Here is a 23,072-nt window from a genome sequence, read left to right as displayed (position 1 = left end):
TGACCAGGGGAGCCATCTTAGCTGGAGTCAGGGCTTTATGCTTTGGCTCTTGGTAGAGTCCCCAACACCATACCAGTCAAAGACTAGAGGGCAGACTAAGCATGGTCCAGGTTCTGGGGCTCAGCTCAGGGCCAACAAAGCCGACTGGTAAAACAAAACTGTTCTGGAAACAGCATTGAAGAGTCATTCTACATCCGTGCACGACTGTATTCCTGAGTCTCCGCCTGGGACTTGCATGGCTGACAGTAGTGAAAACTGAGCCACTGACACGATGAAGGAAGCCCTGAACACCACCGGAGATGGTGGACCTTCACTGCTGCCCTAAATGCCAATGGCATAATGGGCAGTAGGTAGAGTTGACATTGGAGTATTGTACAAGCAATGAGTTATGCCATCACATGACTACATAACACATTCTTGTCCAATTTAATTGATAAATATGAAAAGTCTCAACTCCACTTTTGTTTTAAAAGCCCTCATCTAAAACTGAGTCTACATGAATTTTTACTTTGTAAGAAATCAGAGCCAATATTTCTATTAACTTTTCCATTTATCTTTAGATTTACAAGAACATGCAGGTTGCTCACTGTGCTTAGAGACATTCTTATACTTACTACTAATATACAGATAAATTACTGCTCCATGGAAAATCTCATTGTCCTTCTTTTGAAATGTAAAGCAGTTCCCAGGAGATTCTTGCTTTCAAGCATATTTATCCAAATAGCCCACAGAATCCTAAAAGCTCTTACTCATTGCCAGCTAAGATAACCAGGATAAGAGAAGATACTTGCCTTTGCTAATGCAGCCAGTCCTGATGCAGGCTCTGGGTGCCCCATGTTGGACTTGGTCGATCCCAACAGCAAAGGCTTGCGATCAAATTGGCAGAAGACATTCACAATGCCATTCAGTTCCTGTGGGTCTCCAACCTACAATACACAATATTGAATGATGAGTGGGATATAAATGTACAAATGTAGATTTGCGGGCGACACAGTAGAGTAGTGGTAAGGTGAACACTTTACAGTGCCACTGTCTGCAAGGAAAGGGTACACTCGCCCCGTAACCGTGTAGTTTCCTCTGGGTGCTCCACTTTCCTACCACATTCCACAGAAGTGCAGGTTAAGGTTAGTGAGCTGTGGGCATACTATGTCGATGCTAGAAGCACAGCAACACTTGCACAGCACAACCCTCACTGATTAGATTTGATATAAAAATGACACATTTCACCATGTTTCAATGTACAAGGGAAAAATAAAGCTAATCTTTAATATTTTTTTGTTATATCTGAGATAAGTCCATTACCTTATGGTCCAGCACTACAATATGCTTGCAAGTATAAGGTCTTTGCTACAAATGGTAGCTGCCTGCAGTCTTCAAAAAGATACTAGCATCCATTGATGTATACACAAGGAATAGTCTTCTACATCTTTTGCTTCCTGATGCCCTCCACAGTTCTGCTTCATTTGTGGCCTACTTCGTTCTTCTCTGAGAACCATCACCTTGTCGTGGTGGAAAGGCTTGTGGGCTCCTGAGGGCCTGAGGGCCCAAGGGCAAAGCTGCCTGGAACTTGAGACATTTAGCACCCAGCTCCTTTAATCTTGGTGGTCATGTCCGGGGGGAAGTTGCAGACAAAGAGTGATCCAACCAGGACCTCAATGGAAGAAGTGGATGACACAGAGAAAGGCTGCAGCAGTGAAGTCGTCTTGCACTCCATACCACTGGACCCTGAACTTGATCCGTCAAGGACCACGGGTTGGCTGCCCATACTTCAGCCTCCCCCCGCCACCCCCGTTAAACAGTCATGCACAGATATTCTCTGTTAAGGAAACCCACCCCAGCATTCTGATTATATGGATCCTGGATTGGCCTCTATAGCCATCTGAGGACTCACCAATAGACTATCCCTTTGGAGACCATCATACTCAAGTGATTGCATTCCTACTTCTTTAACACTCCTTTCTAATGTATGGAGCACATTATATTTAATTAACATATTCCTCAACCACTGCATTACTCCTTGACCTATCCAAGTTTTTCTGAGGGGTTTCAAAAAATTATGGATATAGCATGAAAAAGCTAAGGAAGATGTCATAACATTATGTATGCACTTTGCATAAGCAAGTTGCTGTGTCACACGGCAATGTAGTGGAAAACCAGCTGGGAACTTAGGTGAGCAGGGATCTGCATTCTGGAATCTAATCCATTTGTTCCCTGGCTGAATACTATCCATGAGTGAAAGGAATCCTATGAGGCATTTAGCTTATAAATTAGGTGTTTTTTTTAAAATAAAACAAAAGTTTATTCACCAACTACACTCTACAATAATCAGGGTTTCATAAACTATTTACATTATTAGTATCTACAACACACTCGAGCCCAAGGGAACCACCATTCTCAGAAATTCCCCGTTGTGCCCACAGAAACCATGTGCTCATTCTCCAAGGCAACTTCGGCATAGGCATAACCCTGGAAAGAAAAGGCAGGCTGCCCGCCACCCGGACCTGTGAATGGTGAGCTGTATAGGGCCCAGGAGCATACACTTCCAAAACTCTGACAAACTTCTACAGACATGTGATAGAGTGTATATTGACTGGTTATGTCACAGCCTGGTATGGAAACACCAATGCCGTTGAACGGAAAATCTACAGAAAGCACTGGATGCGGCTCAGTCCACCATGGGTAAAGCCCTTCCCGCCATTGAGCACATCTACACACAGCGCTGTCGCAGGAAAGCTGCATCCATCCCGCTGAGGTCAGAAACGTGTTGCACGACACAGCTCCGTGCAACACCTTCCACCCCAGGTCCCCAATGTGCAGGGGCAAGGGACCCCTGCCCAATGCATCAGACAGCTGGACAGACAGACCTTGGTTCCTGTGCCATGGGCTTCAACATATTCGACAGCAGCTGGAGAGATGCCTGCTTCCTCGTACACAGCCTTCATTAATCTCTGCTGCATTTCTCCAGAGGGGAATGTTACACCTGCAGGTGGAAACCATAGGAACACGATAGGGTAAAAGCAGTCAATAATAATGTGTTATTGTAGATGAACACCACATAGTCTGTTTCATATCACATCAAGTAAATGCTCAACAACATAGCCTATAAATAGAATGCACACCTGTGTGCCATGATTTGCAATGGAGTCACTTGACCCTTCCCAATCTTCCCTGGGCAAGTGCTACTGAATAATGGATGAATTATGACAAGAAAATGTGAGGAAAAGGGTTTTTCCACCCTCGCAAGGGTCCGGTGAAACACAGCACTGCAGAGTCACAACCTGCTGCTCATAACCTCTCCTCACTGAACTGGTCACAAGCTCCTTAAACGGATCAGATTTGTTTAACCGCTGCCTCCTGTAGCTTTTGGTTCTTCCTACTTTATGTAAAAATCTCAAGTAAATTCCAGTGGCCTCAGGAGGTCATTAATACCTATTTTGTTATACTGCTCCTCGTTTACAGTTTTATTGCAATTTCACAACAAAATTGGTTCTACATGAGAATCAGAACTTAATTTTACTTTGGCCATGAAAAATATACCACAAAACTCCCTAAGCAATTATTTTCTATTGATTCTTCATTGTTTAAATATTGTGCAATCCTATGAAAGAAATTAAGACAGCTGAATAGAATACCAGTCTTTCAGTGACCAGCAAGACTCACTATCACAGATGTGGTGGGTAGTTTACATTGCAAAGGCATATGAATATCAGCTTATGGGCAAGGAAGACATTACCACCAGGTTATACGATCTGTTGTTAAATATAGAAATCAATTCAGTAAAAACAGGTACTTGACTGTTAATGATATTCTGGTAAACTCTTCTGTTTTTGGAAGTGTTTATGTACCTGCTGTCTCACTGCCTGATTAGGTATCAGAGATCAACTCACTTGGAGTTAATTTTCTACTTCTGCAGGAAGGGCGTACAGTAGTTTTCATGCAAATCTTCTCTCCAATGATATACTTCTTCATTTCAAAGTATGCCCTGAACTTTGCTGGTTCTGTGCAATTATATAATCTGGAATATTATGTATCCTTTGCTGTTGCCAGCATACAATTTAAAAGTAAACCTAGAACCCGAAGCATTAAGCATAAAAAGCAGCTCCTTGCACTAGACTGGAGTCTGAATTTCCCTGCCTGGTCAGTGCAAAATTAAGTTCCCTGCAGCTTTGGTCCCCCAAATTATTATAATCATGAAAATGATTCAGCTCACCTTGTTCCTTATAACCATCAGTGTTGCTTCCTGCATTAACCAATGTCGCATAAACTCGTTTGGCTGCTGATTTCTTCATCAAAAGAACAACCACAGATGCTTCAGACCGACAGTAACCATTACCTGGAAACACAAGGCATTGTCACATATATTGAGAGGGGACACATTCAGAAGGAAAATTAATGAAAATAACCTTTATTTTGGCAAATCATCACTATAGTAGCTTAGATTCCGAAATACGATTAATAATGCAGAACGTTAAAAGGATGTGACAAATGCAATACAAGTAGGTAAACAGAAACCTCACTTGTTGGCAAGGTCACCCTGTATTGCTGGAAAACAAGGTCACTTGGCTCAAAACCCAACTATTTAATCTTTTAAGCAGCTATTACAGTCCCATTTCAGTTCCCTCTAGGCATGTAGAAAATAACTGAAAAATATCAGTTTTTAATTATAATAGAAAGAAAATTAATTTAAATGTTATGAGAGACTTGCCATTTTTCCTTTTAAACTGGAGAGTTTCAAACATATATTCTATTTGACTTAAAGAGAAAATCATACAGAATCAATCAATTTTTTTACCTGAGGCATCAAAGGACTTGCAAGACCCATCGGGGCTGAGCATGCCCAGCTTCATAAACTGGACTGATGTATTGGGTTTCAGCAAGAGGTTGACTCCTCCTACGATGGCAGAATCACACTGACCATGTCGAATTGCCTGGAAGGCATTTTCCAGGGCAAGCAAGCTGGATGAGCAGGCAGTATCGATGGAAGAGCTGGGACCTAACATCCAGATGAAACAGCTAATTATTCACCGAGCTCCTCATAAGTACATGCAATCATAGATTAGTGGGTGGGGGAGTGCCTGTTAACTATAGCTCAAATGGCTACTTCAAGACAGGCTCAATAACCCAACTAGTCTTCCCCTCTCCCTTGTATATTCCTTTTCTTTCACCCCTCTCAGTTGATGTAAATCCATTCAGTTTCAACGTTAACATAAAAACATTGAGAGTATTGTTCCTGTTGCTGGGAAGCCTTCAATCAAAAGGCAATGTGGACTTCAACTGGAAGTGAAAAAAGTTATACAAACCACACCACCCACCACTACTCCACTTCCTGTCCAGAGTCACCTTATGTACACACACTCCTGTGCCTAGCATCACATAATGGACGTACAATCAACGTATATGAGCTATTATATGTATTGTGCTTTTTTATTATTGTGTTCTTTACCTTATTTTTGGTGCTGCATCAGATCTGGAGTAACAGTCATTTCATTCCCCTTTTCACTTGTGTACTGGAAATGACATGCAACAATTTCTCAGAAAGTTTTTGAATTGAAGTTTCCTCACCTTTCAAATCGAAGAAGTAGGAGATCCTGTTTGCAAACATGGCATGCTGACAGCCAGTCATGCTGTACCCCAGCAACTCTTCTGGGTCTCTACTGAAGGCCTCAGCTGCCTCAGAGCCACTCACTCCAATCCACACCCCAGTATTGGTACCTCGCAGGGACGTGGGGTTTATACCTGAACAGCAGATGCAAAATAAACTGGGTCACTTGGACAGATTCAAAACAAAGCGAGCAAGTGCATAATCATGTGAACGTTTTTTTTTTAAATTTTGGTACCAGGGAGGAAAAGCAAAAAGTAAGTGCTGTGCAACGTTATGTCCACCGGCCGGATGCAACACTTTATCTCAGCTGGCTGAAGGTTATGAGAGAAGTGACCAAGCGAGTGAGAATTACACTCCAGGGCTCTGCTTCTCGCTATGAAATGGGACTTGCAGGAGGATGCTGTGGTCGGCAAGGACCAGTTGGGGCAAAGGGACTGTTTCTGTGCTGTACGTCTCCAGGATCCCATGACTTCTGACTATACGTAAATCGGGTGAAAATGTGGTGGGCATGTTCTCATGCTTGTTGCAGTAGACAAACACACCGTATTTTTTGATTAATATGGGGGGGGGGGTACAGAGGGGAACATGAAATTTCCAGGTATTGCAAACAGAAAGAAGTGACATTAAACTATCTCACCATTTCCTTCTCTTTGTCTAATGCTTCTGATTTGTTTTTTTAAAGTTTCTGTTGGCAACCACAAGCCACCGAGATGGTGGGGTGGGGTGTTTAGGACAATTTGCAGCTTACTATTTTTCTAGTACATCACTTGATCTGATTTAACCAAACTGCTTTATTTTTTTCAGAAATACTCCTATTTGAAATGAACAAGAAAATGAACTTTAAAAAAAAAAAAATCCAACTCCGTTGGCGAGAAATTATGACCACTAGATAGGAGTCAATTAATGTCCAGGGCAAAATCTTATTGGGATATTAAAGAATACACAGACATGTAGTCAACCAAGAAACCAATGCAGCAGTAGCAACAGATATAGAAGATTCATGGCATACATATGTTTTGAAGAAAGGAAGAGAAAGATTTATTTTAATTGATTTTAACCAGTATCCCATTGTAGTCTGAAAGTTAAGTGTCTGATTGCAATATATTACTTCTACAACCTGATAAAATATTTTCTACAGAAAGTTTAGATATGGTTACCTCCATCTACAATTGCCTCGTACGTAGTCTCCAATATGATGCGAAGCTGGGGGTCCATTGTGTGCGCTTGCTTGGGGTGGACACCAAAGAAGGATGCATCAAACTTGCTGATGTCCTTCAACTTGCCACTTCGGTGAGGGAGCCCATATAATCCTGGGAAGAACAAAAAGGTCATGTTAAAATTGGACATAATTGGTTACTTTGTGCTTATGCTGTGATACGGAGACATTAAACGTGTCTGCACGGCTGGCACTCATGAGAGATTTCATGTCACTGCTTCAAAAGAAAACGAGAGCACTATCCCAGCAGTTAAGAGTTTGTTCCTCAGTTGAGTGAGTGAACGAGCTAGGGATCTTATCTTTGAATGAAGGAAGAGGAGAGGTGACTTGATAGAGTACAAGATGATCAGAGGCATAAATAGGGAGGAGAGCCAACAACATTTTTTCTCCCCAGGGTGGAAATGGTTAATACAAGGCATAATTTTTATGGTGATTGGAGGAAAATATTGGGGGTGGGGGATGTCAGAGGTAGATTATTTTATTACACAGCGTGGTGGGTGATGTGGAACTGCCAGGTATGGTGACAGAGGCAGGGATATTAGGGATAGTTAAGAGACTAATAGATAGGCACATGGGTGAAAGAAAAAAAAAATGGAGGGTTATGTGGGAGGAAAACACTGTTTGCTCTAAGCTGCGTAGATACACAGCTGCACAGTAACTGAAATGCTCCCACACACATAGCCTTTGTTACCATGCAGCCAGAATTGGACACAGCTAGAAAAAGTTTACAAAACGTGAAAGATTTTCTTTGTTGCACTGTACTTCATTATATCCTTCAATTAATAATTAAACTCAAAAGTATGGGATTTTGCAAATTTCACTCTACATGTTCATAGCATATTACAAAAAAATACACCTAAAGCGCTGCACAGTTTTCAGGCAGTATAAAACTTTCCTGCTCAGAACAATGGCTGGTCCATGCAGCTGTAAAAAAAATAAAAAGAACGTTGGAAGGAAGCATTAGATTGACCTTGGGGCAGGTTAATAGATAGGTACCACATAGTGAGCCAAAGGGCCTATAATGTGTTGTGCGGTTCTATGTAATGCAATTCTAAAAAAAAAAATATCCAATTATTATAATATTGCTGTGTCAAAATTGTAGAGCCAGAGAGAGACAGAAATAGGTCCTTTGCCCACCATATCCAGCTAATCTTTTTGCCCATCCACACCAATCCTTTTGCCTACAGTGGAGCTGCATCTGTCCATGCCTACCCAGTGCCTGCCTAAATGCCTCAAACAGAATAGTATCAGTGGTATTTTCAGCATTACCTTTGCTATCACTCTTTAAAAAATATTTTGATAGCATTGGAATATTTGAGGTGATTTGTAAAGGAAATGTCCTTCAAGCCAAATCTTACCTTTTTTTAAAAAAAAGTCCACAATTCACCACTTTAAAAGGGAATGAGAATTGAAACCAGTTCAATTCTAGGCACTAGTAACCACAGAGCAAATTAAGAGGGGATTAGACACTTATTTTTAAATGAATTAATTGTGTACAGGGAATTGTTGAAAATTAGGAGAATTTAGAATATGCAGAATTATAAAGTTCACAATTGTACTCAAATTAATGCAAAGTATTCAATGGAATTTGAATGCTTCTTAGAGTGAGCATCTTTTTGTAAATGAATGTAATATTCATTCTGCTTTAGTAATGACGACCAGCAGTAGCAAAACAGTTTCTCATTAATCTCTATTCAATATCAAGTCACAGACTGAAAGAACTCCTGTCTCCCATGGCAATTGCGCCACAGGAATTTTAAGTATCTACATGAGCCATCAAGAATCAGCAGGCACAACATTAATTTTATATCTTATTCAAAAACAATCTTTAACAGTGAACTCAAAAGTCCTAAGTTTCCAATACCAATATGTGTTACAATAAATCATGTTACCAAAGGAGCCAAGTAGACATGTAATTGTTGTAGCAGCTAAAAAAGCAACTGTCTCTTCAAAATAGAAGATTTATTTTCAGACCTTTAAGGTTACATTTATACTACAACTTAAATTATTGGGAAGCAATGAATAATCTGCTGCTTTTCACTGCTGCAATTCAGAAAGCACCTCCGATTTCATTTTTGACTATGAAGCAAAACAAAAGCAGTACCTCTGAGAAGAAGGACATTCCAGGATTGGCCCTAGCTCTGGATTTATACTACAATTCTAATGTAGGAGAGGAGCTAAAGAATTTTTATGCTGCTACAAGCAGCTTATTTGAATGCAAAACTAATTATTCTAGCTTGCTTGAATAAATAGTCATAATATTTTGTTAAAAAAAAAATCAGAAGATGTTCTGTGGCTAAAGGTTAATCAGTGATCTCAATCGCATAAAGTCATTGCTTATATTTCTCCAGAACTTCATGCACCCTTATTTCAGCTTATAGTACCATTATTAAAACATTGGATAAGTATCCTAAAGAAAACACACTGTTAAATATTAAATCACTAAGGAGCGTAAAGCCAGAAATCACACAACTGCTGAGGATCACAAGAATAGGCTTCTTGAACCTTTTACAACAGCTCATTATGCTCATTAATCATAAAGGTGAAGAAAATCAAACAATTTCCATTCACTCATTACTCACCTGGCTTCCATCGTCTATCATCATCTGTTACCATGTCAATGCCATTGATGAGATTATCCCAAAATTCTTGCAGGTTGTCTGATTCTGGCAGTCTTCCTGCAATTCCTGCTATCACTATTTCCTCCATTTTGGCTGGTAGGCTGCAATCAAAACCAGAGTAAGAATGAACCATAAACCTACACTTCTTGGCCTCTAATGTCCCAGGGGCAATAAAGTACATTTAAAATGTATTTTGTAACACAAGAAAGCACAGTAACCAAATTGTGGAAGCCAAATCACAGACTTGGGGGTGGGGGGGGGGTGGAGAAAAAGAGGAATCAAAATAAATGACATTCAGGTGTTGATCTTTTGCTACTATTTTGCTTTCCAAAACATATCCCCACCTCAAACTCATGGGGTTACTGAACAGGTTTAAATAAAGGTCATGGCCAACTTGAAGAGTGGTCACACCTGTCAATGGTGCTGAGTTTGCTGCCACTACCCCCACCCCAGAAGCTTTATGCACGTGAAAACAGACAAGCACAAACAATTCCATTTTCTGACCTGATCCAAACAAGGAAAACTCTTTGAGAGAGAGACTTTCTGAGCAAGACCTAGTCTACTGAAATGAACAAGTAACTTCTACTTCCATCACCCATGCAAAGTACTCCAAATCCAGTGCCTGACACCTTTCATCAACATGCATCTTTAAAAGGTCAAAAACACTAGTTTGATCTAAACATTAGCAAAATCAGTATCTATTAGTGATTTTATGGTCAGCCTTTCAAATGGATCACAGAAATTTCTAGTACATCCCTTTTCTCTTTTGCACAGATGCCAGTACAGCAATTAAAATTAGGAGTAAAAAAAAACCCCAAAACATTTGTTTTTGCATTGTGGATAATTATGCAATCTAAACTTCAGAAATTAAGTTGCTCTATAAAAAAATTATTTTGCTCCTTATTAATATGCAATTTTTCTATCTGTTTCTTCCCACTCATTCCCATGGAATCATGATTACAGGTCAAAGAACAATTAGATCCTTTGATAACCTCTTCCCTAACCTCCATCAAGGACATCTGCCCATTCACCTCCTCCCTTACCTCCATTCAGGGCCCCAAATAGTCCTTCCAGATGAGGCAACACTTCACCTGTAAATCTGCTGGTGTTGTCTACTGTATCCCATGCAGCCTCTTCTACATCCTATCACTGTTCTGATATCTCAGGCCATGACCTCCTCTTTTGCCGTAATGAGGCTATTCTCAGGGTGAAGGAGCAACACTTTATATTTTGCCTAGGTAACTTGCAGCCTGATGGCATGAACATCGATGTCTCCTTCTGGTAATTTTCTGTTTCCGCCCCCTTTTTCTATTCCCCTCTCTGGCCTCTTACCTCTTCTCCTCACCTACCTACAACCTCTCCCTGGTGCCCCTCCTTTCTCTGATGGTCCACTCTCCTCTGTCAGATTCCTTCTTCTTCAGACTTTTACCTTTTCCACTCCCCTGACTTCACCAATCATCTTTTAGCTAGTCCTCCTTCCTTTCCCTCCTCTCCACCTTTTGACTCTGGGGTCTCCCCCTTCCTTTCCAGTCCTGAAGGATCTCCGCCCAAAACGTTGACTGTCTACTCATTTCCATAGACGCTGCCTGATCTGCTGAGTTCCTCCAGCACTTTGTGTTTGTTGTACTGGATCCTTACCTTCACCAGATCAAACTAAAAGGCCACATATCTGCAAATTGTTTGCCCAGCACAGGTGGCCAATTCAACATCATACTGAAGAACTTCATGTCTCCGGAATACATTTCGCTCATTTCAAACCTTAATGTAACAACACCAAAGCTTCCAGCAGCACCAAATTTGCTAGCTCTCCACACCCATCACTCAGTCACCTTTGAAGTCTCCTCAATCCACTAACAACTACACATTTTGCAGTATTTTCAAGGCTATGCATACTCTACTGGTGCACCACTTTCTCTGCACAGTCTCCTATCTTGGCACTTAAAATCCTTGCACTGCCCCCAAAACCAGATTCTACCTTGAATTCACAACAACCTCCTGCACTGCACCATCACCCACCTCCACATCTCTCAATCCCTTTACGCTTACTTAAATCCAAAACATTATTTGCAGAGACTACAGCCATCTCAACCCATCTTGCTAGAGCTCCCTCACCAAGTTCCATCTATTGTGCTTATGTCTTAGCTGAATTATGCTCAGCGGTCATAAGCACTGTCAAAGCAGCAATACCTACACTTTAAAAATAAATGTATTTGATAGAAGTGTTCTCCCTGTCCACTTCTTTCAAATATTCTGAATTGGAATGTGAACATAGGACAATACAGAAACAGGCCATTCAGCCCTCAATAACTATGCCAACCATGATGCCAGTTTAAAATCTCACATCCATCATATATTCCTCCACTCCCTGCCTATTCACATACCTCTTCAAATACCTCTTAGCGAGCACTATCAACTGTTTCTTGCAATTCTGACAACTACAACTCTGCGTGTACAAAAATTGTTTTACAGATCTCCTTCAAATTTCCCCTTTCAAAAATTATGTCCTTCAGTATTTGAAGTTTTCACAGAGAGCATTCATTAACTTGTGCAAGTTGTGTTCACAGATGATAAATAATTTAAAAAAACACTTTTCCTTTAAAATTTACTATCTTTCTAAAGTTTATGGATCAAATCTCATGAGTATTCTTTCTCCATTCTCTCTATTAATTTCCATGCCCATCTGATTGTATTGCTCTTTGTACACCTGCCTGCTATATCCCATTCTCTGGGTGCATGGCAGGAAATGCCACCATGATGTGGAGATGGTAGCCACCTACTCAGTCATGGACAAAACGAACATTTTATCTTCAGCTTAGAAAACAGACTAGGTTCACAATCAAGAGAAAAATCTGTAGATGCTGGAAATAATACTAGGTTCACAATCTCGGTTTTGTTACAGTTCAGAAGCCAGAAAAATTTCACATTGGTGAGCCACTTAAAAAGTCAAGAAGTGTATGGAAACAGGGAATAGGCAGGAACAAGCAGATGATAGAGTTGGAAAGAAACATGACAGTAAATTGTAGTGAAAGAATCCTGAAAATTTCATTTACTGTCCAGTAGTCAGCATTTAACAGTTTGAAACTTTTATATTGAACTATCTTTGCTCATTGGACAGAAAGCTCAGCATACAGTTTTGAGAATGTTACCTCAGATGAAGTATTCTTGTCCAATTGTTTCTAAAATATACAAATTCAAATTGGAAATGTATTTCTGAACAAGTGAAAGCAGAGAAACCATTATGTCCTTCTGCAAAGTTAATACTCTTACAACACGCTGGAGGAACTCAGCAGGTCGGGCAGCATCCGTGGAAACGATGAGTCGACGTTTCAGGCCAGACGTTTCCACGGATGCTGCCCGACCTGCTGAGTTCCTCCAGCGTGTTGTGAGTGTTGCTTTGACCCCAGCACCTGCAGATTATTTTGTGTTTAGGTTAATACTCTTGAATTGGGAAAGCTCGCTTCAATTCATTTTATTGATGCTACTTCACTGAACCTCCATGTGTGTCAAAAGTACATCAACAGCTATTGTTCCTTCAGTTAAGCTTTCTCTTTTTACCAAGTACTGGGCTGTGCTGTTGCTCTATAGATGACAATGCCTCTTCACAACAGATGCACTGTGAGCATCCTGCCCTTCACTTGTGACCGGGTGATGAGCATCAGCAGCAAGTTTTACCGTGGTAATCGTGAAAAGAGAGCCGGATATTGTCCTGGCTAATCTGCAGAGATGCACTTTTAACAGTATCTTTGCCTTGCCACTGTCTCTTCTTTCCCCCTGAGCAGACAGATATATAAATTAACACCAAGGGCAACAACAGCTAATTCTGCACAGACAAGGAAATGAACCACAGAGGCCACAATGCGTAGGTAAGGTTATTGGCTCAAGGACAGCCTCCAACTAAGCTACCTATTGCAAAAGAGCTTTTCCTTGTTCCATTTAGCTCAAAGATTCCTTAACAGAGTTACAGCACCCCCCCCCCCCCCCACCGTTTGTAAAATTTAGGTCTCACGAAAAATTTTAATTGTTCATAAAAATTAGATCAAAAGTAACCAATCCAATATTATAAATGAAACAGTGAATATTTGTATCACATTGTTTTACACTATAGTATCAGTTTCTCCGTGGGAACCAAATGTACCAACCTTTTTACCAGAGTTATAAATCAGGGCCAAAAGACAACGTAATACTGACATCAAATACTGTGATTAGACATACTGTTTTCAGTGAACCTTCCCCACTTGGTTTGCACTCTCAGTAATACCATTTGATGGTTTTACATTCATGGTAACCCATTTTTGAAAAAAAATAAGACAATCTTCTTTTGTTTCTTCCCTTCAAAATCTCACTTTTTTTAGTCCTCAAAGTTGAGGTGACATTCTATAGAATTGATGATGTTCTGTAGTAAGAAAATGCCTTTCAAGTTAAATTTGGGTACATTCAGTGGCAACAAAGACAGAACATATAAATTTAGAAAACAAGCCAATAAATTAATATTACATCATTCTATTCATATTTAAGTTTTGGTCTTTCTTAAAACTTACTGTCCTTGATGTCTTACGTCTGCTAAAACAATTAGATTAATTTAATCACCACTTTGTCATCGAGTACACGCTGATTGAATGCCAATAACATCCCAAAGCTGCAATCACAAAGTTCCCAACGTGTTCAAGAAAAGCCACTATAGCATGAACCATATAGTCAAGACAATGCAGCATGTCTGACAAAGAGTCTCACCCGAAACATCGACTGTACCTCTTCCTATAGATGCAGCCTGGCCTTCTGCGTTCACCAGCAACTTTTATGTATGCAGCTTGTATCTTTGGTTTCAAAAAAACTGTACATTAAGACTAGGTAGTCAAATTTAATGGTAGGGGTAACGAAGATTACTGAACAATCGGGTTACTTCAAGCAGACTAATGCTTTGTTATGTTTATAGAAAATTTAAGCCCCCTAACAGTACAATAATGTTGAGATTGTTTTAAAATATTCAGGGAAACCAACCAAGCCAGATTAGTGAAATGTTTCAAATCACAGAATGAAAAAGCACAAGAGAATGCCAGTCAATCTATTATTTCTGGGGGACGGGGCTATCCAATTCATTAAGGGGATATCCAATTCCCACTTTGGCTATTTTATCAATTTCTTTTTGATGATTAATATTTAATCTGCTTCCTTTACCCATTTGGACAGCATGTTCCATATCATGTCAGCTAACTGCATTAAAATATGACTTTGGATCATTGCGCTTCTGGTTCTTCTGACAATGCATTCGATGACAATTTGCCATCAGTTTAAAAGGCCTATGATATATGATCAATATATGCCATTATGCTACTTAAGCTATCCTCTTAAAAAAAAAACAGTCAAACATTAAGAAAATTGAAACCTCCTCTAAAAATAAATGGTCTTGAAATCTGCTCTGAAAGCAGTAGCAATGAAATCATGATAAAGAAAAATTGAAGCAACACACATCAAAGTTACTGGTGAATGCAGCAGGCCAGGCAGCATCTGTAGGAAGAGGTGCAGTCGACGTTTCAGGCCGAGACCCTTCGTCAGGACTAACTGAAGGAAGAGTGAGTAAGGAATTTGAAAGTTGGAGGGGGAGGGGGAGATCCAAAATGATAGGAGAAGACAGGAGGGGGATGGATAGAGCCAAGAGCTGGACAGGTGATTGGCAAAAGGGGATACGAGAGGATCATGGGACAGGAGGTCCGGGAAGACAGACAAGGGGGGTGGGGGGAGACCCAGAGGATGGGCAAGAGGTATATTCAGAGGGACAGAGGGAGAAAAAGGAGAGTGAGAGAAAGAATGTGTGCATAAAATTAAGTAACAGATGGGGTACGACGGGGAGGTGGGGCCTAGCTCCCATGATCCTCTCGTATCCCCTTTTGCCAATCACCTGTCCAGCTCTTGGCTCTATCCCTCCCCCTCCTGTCTTCTCCTATCATTTTGGATCTCCCCCTCCAACTTTCAAATCCCTTACTCACTCTTCCTTCAGTTAGTCCTGACGAAGGGTCTCGGCCTGAAACGTCGACTGCACCTCTTCCTACAGATGCTGCCTGGTCTGCTGCGTTCACCAGCAACTTTGATGTGTGTTGCTTGAATTTCCAGCATCTGCAGAATTCCTGTTGTTTGCGAAAGAAAAATTGAAACCTAGCTTCAACATTTTCCCTTCCAGTACTACTACTACATCAGTAACAAACTGTTCAATGCCCTTCACTATACTCAAAGTGCCTGCTGCATTCTAAAGTCATTGCATTGTACATAATTGAACTGAATTGTGCTTTGATTCAAGACTAACTGAAACCTTTCAGAGAAACTTTTCCTGGCTCCTGGTAACAGTCTGTTGTCTGTGTAGAGAGATCACCAATGTTCTCAATACCCTGAGCTCAGCTTTTCCATTGTATAACAGCAGCAGGCTGCCACTCTCGTGTGAAGGGCTCAAAGCTATTTTTTTTGGTGAATGTAACATAATAACTCTTCAGTTTTTTGTGTGTAAGCGGCAGGAAATTTTGCTCAAAAAAATCCTGAATAAAATGCAATTTGAAATCTACACCTTGATATGGATTCCTCTGCTAAATACTGAATTTTATAGTACTATCAGCACTTTTTTGTGCTATCCATGTAAACACTTCTGCAATCAGTACAATGCTTTCTTTATCCAGACTTGGGTTATCAATGGTTGAAATTATAAGTAATTTTCATTTCCCCAGAAAAAAAAATTGGCCCATGCAGTATTATTGCACCATTCCTCTTGCTGTCGCAAATTTTATATTCTCTGATTCCTAAATCTATAGCATCCCCAGATAATAAACATTGTTTCCCCAAACTAAACATGTACTGGGAGAATATATAAATTTTAGCTCCAAGCAGCAGTATATATATATATTCTTTCTATTAATCTCTCCCATTCTCTTTAGATTCCACCTGACAGTGTGGTGTCTAGGTATTTCTTTATACCTCCTTCACTGATGCCAATAGCAGCACCCATCATTGCCGAAGAGCAGGAATTTCAACTACTCTGCCTGGAAGCCCAGGGAGTTGTGGGGTTCACCGTCACCTCCCATTTCTCTCATTGCTGTCCTGGACACGGCAGTGGATCAGAAATTACCACTCCTTTCTCCAATGCGCACACACTAAATTGTAAGCAGCTCGACCTCACGGGGACAGTTATAATCGACTTCCTCATCTGGACTGAAATTGACCTGTAGTGAGCAATCTTCATTTGTTCTCCAAACTTCTGTCAACCCCACCTCCCATCGTCATGTTTGGAATACAACTCTATTCCAAAATACTATTTAGTCAGGTTTTTGGAGTTTGGCCATTTGGCAGTATTTGATTTGTTCAACTACTCTCTTATTTCTAGATCAAACTGTACTAGCAAACAGTAGCTTTCTTTTTCATTCCATTTGCTTCCCAGGGTACAATCACCAGCTTTTCTCTTTCATGGTCAAACTCTCCAGAGTGCCTCTCACACATTTGGCTTAACCACGTCAAGATCTGCCAGTTCATGACCTCACTCATCACAACGTCTAATTCCCTTACCATCAGCATGGAGAAAAGGTAGCTCCTAGCTCTTTTCTCTGTTACCCATCACATCTTTAAACCACACTCTCCACTCACACCTCTAATAACAACCTTTCGCATTTCTTCACCTCTAGGACAGTGATCATTAATTGATGTTCAAAGGTACATTTAATGTCAGAAAAATGTATGCAATATACATCCTGAAATGCTTTTTCTTCACACTCAGAATCCCCCCCCCCCCGCCCCAAACTTGGCTTTTAAGCCAGAACTCCTTGGCCTACTCCTTTTCTAGTTCTGTTTCCCCAGGTTAATCTCATTCATGATACTGCTGCTGCCTTAATCTCAGACTCACTTATATTCCATTCCAGGTGTCTACATTGCATATGAAATGCTTTCCCCTCCCTGAAGTTAACATGTACTTACCTTTTGCTTCACAATTGCTCCATTAATTTCCCTGCTAATAAACCCACCCACAGTCCCATCCTCACTAAAAATAATGCTGCCTTCACCCTCCCTTTCATCGACAAAGTCCTAAAATATACTGTTGCCTCCCAGATTGAACTGAACCCATTTCCATTGAAGTTTTCTTCCCTTTACATGGATGCTATCACTTCATAGATAACAGATGACACAGATCACAGTTGCCTCAACCTCTGAGCAGTCAATAGACAAAGTCATACTGAATAAAAGAAAGCTAATGTGTCTGCATGGCTTGAAAGAGTCCTGCTTAAATCTTGAATTTATTTTGTACTGGCACAGTCTTGGTGTGACTATAAACTTTCTGGCATGCTTAGCTGGAGTAATAACAATGTCTAATTTACTGTTGATTTGCTTGCAAAACTAAAATAAAAATCTAAGGTGTGTCACAGTGGCATCTCCAATGTGGCCGACAAAAGATGAAGCAAGTTGGGAGGATGTTGAGACTAGGTTGTGTCAGTGGTGATTTGTTTATTAAAAATGCCAGTCTAGTGGGTTGTTTTATCAAGGCGAGAGACAAGGCTTGCAGAGGGAATCTGTGTGGTTAAGGTGCAGTTATTAATATTAGGAGTGGGGCATGAAATAAGGCCATTATCAGTGGGTTAAAAAGCAAGGATGGGGGGAGTGACATTGCCACTAGAGATAAAAGGGATGGCCCCAGGCTTCTGTGTTTATAGTTGGGTATCGCTCCCTGCACGACTCCCTTGTCCATTCGCTCCCCCCCCCATCCCCTCCCACCTCCTGGCACTTATCCTTGTAAGCGGAACAAGTGCTACCCATGCCCTTACACTTCCTCCCTCACCACCATTCAGGGCCCCAGACAATCCTTCCAGGTGAGGCGACACTTCACCTGTGAGTCGGCTGGGGTGATATACTGCGTCCGGTGCTCCTGATGCGGCCTTCTATATATTGGTGAGACCCAATGCAGGCTGGGAGACCATTTCACTGAACACCTACGCTCTACCTGCCAGAGAAAGCAGGATTTCCCAGTGGCCACACATTTTAATTCCACGTCCCATTTCCATTCTGATATGTCTATCCACGGCCTCCTCCACTGTCAAGATAAAGCCACACTCAAGTTGGAGGAACAACACCTTATATTCCCTCTGGGTAGCCTCCAACTTGATGGCATGAACACTGACTTCATCTAATTTCTGTTAATGCCCCACCTCCCCTTCGTACCCCATCCCTTATTCATTTATTTTTCTCTCTTTTTTCCTCCTCTGTCCCTCTCACTATAACTCCTTGCCCATCCTCTGGGCTCCCCTCCCATGATCTTCTCCCTTGTCCAGCTTCGCATCCCTTTTGCCAATCAACTTTCCAGCTCTTAGCTCCATCCCTCCCCCTCCCCCTCTAAAATCTCTTTCTATCTCTTCTTTCAGTTAGTCCTGATGAAGGGTCTCGACCCGAAACGTCGACTGCACCTCTTCCTATAAATGCTGCCTGGTCTGCTGCATTCACCAGCATTTTTTTAAAAATGTGTGTTGCTTGAGATGAGGAGAAACTGTTTTTCCCAGAGAGTGGTGAATCTGTGGAATTCTCTACCCAGGGAAGCAGTTGAGGCTTCCTCACTAAATATATTTAAGACACAGTTAGATAGGTTTTTACATAGTAAGGGAATTAAGAGTTATGGGGAAAAGGCAGATAGATGGAGCTGAGTTTACGGACAGATCAGCCATGATCTTATTGAATAGTGGGGCAGGCTCGATGGGCCAGATGGCCTATTCCTGCTCGTATTTCTTATGTTATGTTCTAACCCTTAAAAAGATGGATATTAGGCAAGGCATTCTGATAGCGCAGTGGCTGTGCTCAGGTCACTGGAGGTGAGTGTTATTGGTGTGGAGCCTCTCTTGACTTTGGGTGATCTCAACTAGAGAGGGCATGTAGGTAATGGAGGAAAGTTTAAGGGGGATAATGGTGCTGGGATGGAAGAGTAACCACTGCCACAGTTGTTTCTTACTTCTGACTCCAGTTCTGCAGCTTCTTGCATCTCTATTGCCAAAGATATCTTGACTACATTTGATCAGGGTGAGAGCAGACCAAGCAGGTGCAGTACTGTACCACAGATGGAGCTGGAAGGTTACTTTGTGCCCAGTTGCTGCCATTTTAATCCCTGACAGAAACGTCATCAATGGATTGGTTCGGTTTAAGGAGTAATTAGGGCTCCATTCTGGTTGAATCAGATGGATAAAATCATGTTGCTATTGGAAATCATGACAGAGATCTTCAATATCGGAAGTACAAAGCCAACCTGCCAATGGAGATTTATGCATGAATGTGGCCCTCATGTTAACCCTACTGAGTACATCTGGTTAAAATAAGTTTAGGTTAGAGCCAGGTTTTTAAAAAAATTTAGTTGGGAAAAATATTCCAAGATATATTTTTGGAAATTGATATATTACAGGCAGAACACGATACAACTTTATCTTTGTAAAAATCTGCAGTTGGACGTGAATCAACTGTTAAATCGAAGAAATCTAGCTCAGTTAAATTGACCGCAATGTTTAAGCGATCAGCACACCCATTTTCTCTTGTTTGATGTTAAAGCAAGAATCGTCTCCGCTCGTTGGAGGTGCAATGCTAGCTTGTTGTAAACTTCCTGCTTTTCACGTGCACCCTAGACGTCATTTTCAGCTGAAATCTGTAGATTTGGAATCAATCATTGACTTTTTTTTAAAAAAAATTCCTGCATAGATTTAGTCCAAGGCGCATTCGGGAGGTGGGAGCGGTACATTTACGCAATGACCTTACATTTCCCCTCCCAGATTGGTCAGATGGGAAGGTCTTTACACTTCGGAATGGTGAAATTCATGCTTCCACCTTTCCAAGAAATTACAACATGTCGTCCATCCTAACATCCGCAACGTGGAGCCAGATCGGCGAATGATGCATGAACGTGCACCCACATTAATCCACGAAAAAAAAACAAAATCGCACTAGATTTGACGAAGGAGGCTTGCGCAGTTGATCTAAAATAAAACATCACCCTTAAGAGCTCTGACCAACCACAATGAGACAAGGCTCGGGAGGATGAGCTCCAAGAAAAAATGGCAGCGCTGTAATCTTATCTCCCATGCAATACAATCAGGCTAATCAGATAAGAGCGAGAGGAGCTCAGCGTTTCGGAGATAACCAGTAATACTGTTAATTAATTCATTCGTTATATAAAAAAAAGGAAAGCTTGATCTGCGCCGCCTAGACTATAATGCGTTAGTTCTCCGCCGGATTTGTGCGCATACTCCCACCGCGCATTGAACCCCCTTCATTAACAGAGCCGATTTCCTCTACTTCCCTTTTGATCTGTTCAATGTCAGAGCAACGATCTCCCACAATGGTACAACCGTCTAGCTATTATAAATATTTACAAAACACAAAGGTGAATCATACCTGGTTTGCAGTTTCTTTCCAATCTGGTAGGTCTGCTTTCTCGCCTTTGTTTGCTTGACACCGTATTCTATGCTTCTAGTATGATTTTTTTTTTTTGCGTTGTTTTAATTTCACAAATATAGTCACTTTGCTATGCGCCGCCGCAGCCCACTGGCTCAAGAGCTAGGCTGTGCTCCTCAAAGCTTCGCTAGATTATTTAAATGACTAATTCGCCGGCTCGCCACGCCACATGGTCTGACAGATTGGGTTTTCAACCCAGTCCAATGAGAGGCGAGGTAGGGCTGGACCACAAACTCATGAGATGATTAACTCCCCCTTCCAAGCCCGAAGGAGGCGCAGTCGCCGCAGAGGTTACTATAGTTCATGTGTAACATCGGCGTGTTGCATGGATGGGAGGGTGTAGGGCGGGCGGTTTACAGTTTGGAACTTCAGATAAATGAAATCCTTTCCTCACCGTGGGTTGAAGGCAAATTAGACGATTGCAAAGGACTAATTTATATTACAGTATTCCTCGATCGCTTTTCTTTCAAAATAAATGTATTCTATGATTTCCCAGACAATATCGCTTAATGTTACTATTCCCGATTGTTCGTGAAGTGTGTAAGTGTATTTTGGTAGGCACACTAAATATAACTACTAATGGCTAATGTCTAGATATAGCAGCATGTTGAAACAATCCAGCAGCACGTTCTCTGGTAAATTGCCGACAGAAAGGCTCTTTATTTAAAATAAAGGTAAGCCAATTTGTCTCAGGGAGACAGAACCTACCATCGTTGAGTAGGGACCAGCTGGTTGGATTTACGACAGAGGTTTGGGCGCAGGTTATCTGCTCGTCTGCTCTTCCACCCGTGGAGGGCGGTGTAGTGTGTGAACAGCTTCGGTGCGATGATTTCTCTAACCTACAGTAATGCCGCCCCCCCCCCTTCATCGTTCCCTTTTCCCTCTCACCTTATCTTCTTACCTACCCATCACCTCCTCCCTCTTCTTTCTACATGGACTGCTGTCCTCTCCAATAGAATCCCCCTTCTCCAGCCCTGTATCTCTTTCACCAACCAACTTCCCAGCTTTTCACTGTCCCCCCCCCCGCCCGTTTCACCTGTCACTTTGTGTTTCTTCCCCCCTCCCCCCACCATCTAACTCTGACTCATCTTTTTTCTTCAGACCTGATGAAGGGTCTCGCCAGAAACATTGACTGTTCACTCTTTTCCATAGATGCTGCCTGGCCTGCAGAGTTCCTCCGGCATTTTGCTTGGATTTCCAGCATCTGCAGATTTTCTCTTGTTTGTGATACATCATTACTTTGTCACTCATCACTCTTCCTGTATTTGATTGTGGAGATGGGAGACAACTATTGTGTGCAATGTTCACAAATGGTTATAAAAATGGGAGAAATGTAGTTAAGTTTGATTTGCATGCTTCGTTAATTATCTAGGATTTTAGTACTTGTTGGTTCCCCAATTATTAGTATCAGAATGGGGCTTATTAGTGAAGCACATGCTTAGATTATCCTTGCACCATTTGAATATTCTGATAATAAATGAATTATTTCTTATCCATTACTGATGCCTTAAATGTAATTACAACACATAATTAGTACATGTAGGGTAGATAAAGGGGATGCGGTAGATGTTGTATATTTGGACTTTCAGAAGGCTTTTGACAAGGTGCCACACATCAGGCTGCTTACCAAGTTAAGTTACCATGGTATTACAGGAAAGTTACTAGCATAGTTAGAGCATTGGATGATTGGTAGGAGGCAGCGAGTAGGAATAAAAGGATCCTTTTCTGGTTGGCTGCCAGTGACTAGTGGTGTTCCACAGGGGTCGGTGTTGGGACTGCTTCTATTTACACTGTATATTGATGCTTTAGATGATGGAATAGATGGCTTTGTTGCCAAGTTTGCAGATGATATGCAGATTGGAGGAGGGGCAGGTAGTGTTGAGGAAACAGGTAGGCTGCGGAAGGACTTAGACAGATTAGGAGAATGGGCAAGAGAGTGGCAAATGAAATACAATGTTGGAAAATGCATGGTCATGCACTTTGGTAGTAGAAGTAAATATGCAGACTAATTTCTAAATGAGGAGAAAATCCAAAAATCTGTAATGCAAAGGGACTTGGGAGTGCTTGTACAGAACACCCTAAAGGTCAACTTGCAGGTAGAGTCAGTGGTGAGGAAGGCAAATGCAATGTTAGCATTCATTTCAAGAGGTCCAAAATACAAAAGCTGAGATGTGATGCTGAGGCT

The 23,072-nt window shown here is 41.3% G+C and overlaps 1 protein-coding gene across 2 annotated transcripts in view; it reads right to left on the bottom strand.

Moving 5' to 3' along the window:
- fasn (fatty acid synthase) overlaps positions 1-21,033 on the bottom strand; it is an 81,685-nt gene extending 60,652 nt beyond the window's left edge. Inside the window, exons 1-8 of one of the 2 annotated variants that reach the window (XM_072242675.1) lie at positions 20,828-21,033; positions 9,401-9,540; positions 6,760-6,912; positions 5,563-5,736; positions 4,793-4,993; positions 4,211-4,333; positions 2,865-2,980; positions 792-926 (exon numbers count right to left, since the gene is read on the bottom strand). In XM_072242675.1, coding sequence (XP_072098776.1) covers positions 792-926; positions 2,865-2,980; positions 4,211-4,333; positions 4,793-4,993; positions 5,563-5,736; positions 6,760-6,912; positions 9,401-9,527 — 1,029 coding nt within the window. In that variant the 5' untranslated portion in view covers positions 9,528-9,540; positions 20,828-21,033. Of the gene's footprint in view, positions 1-791; positions 927-2,864; positions 2,981-4,210; positions 4,334-4,792; positions 4,994-5,562; positions 5,737-6,759; positions 6,913-9,400; positions 9,541-15,423; positions 15,518-20,827 lie in introns of those variants that run through there. The other variant, XM_072242676.1, reaches the window with a different exon arrangement.
- Between the last annotated feature and the right edge of the window lie 2,039 nt (positions 21,034-23,072).

The sequence above is a fragment of the Mobula birostris genome, chromosome 24 (assembly GCF_030028105.1).
Source record: "Mobula birostris isolate sMobBir1 chromosome 24, sMobBir1.hap1, whole genome shotgun sequence".
Lineage (NCBI taxonomy): Eukaryota > Metazoa > Chordata > Chondrichthyes > Myliobatiformes > Myliobatidae > Mobula > Mobula birostris.
The sequence above is the reverse complement of the archived record's forward strand: the minus strand, read 5'-3'. Positions and strand labels throughout refer to the sequence as shown.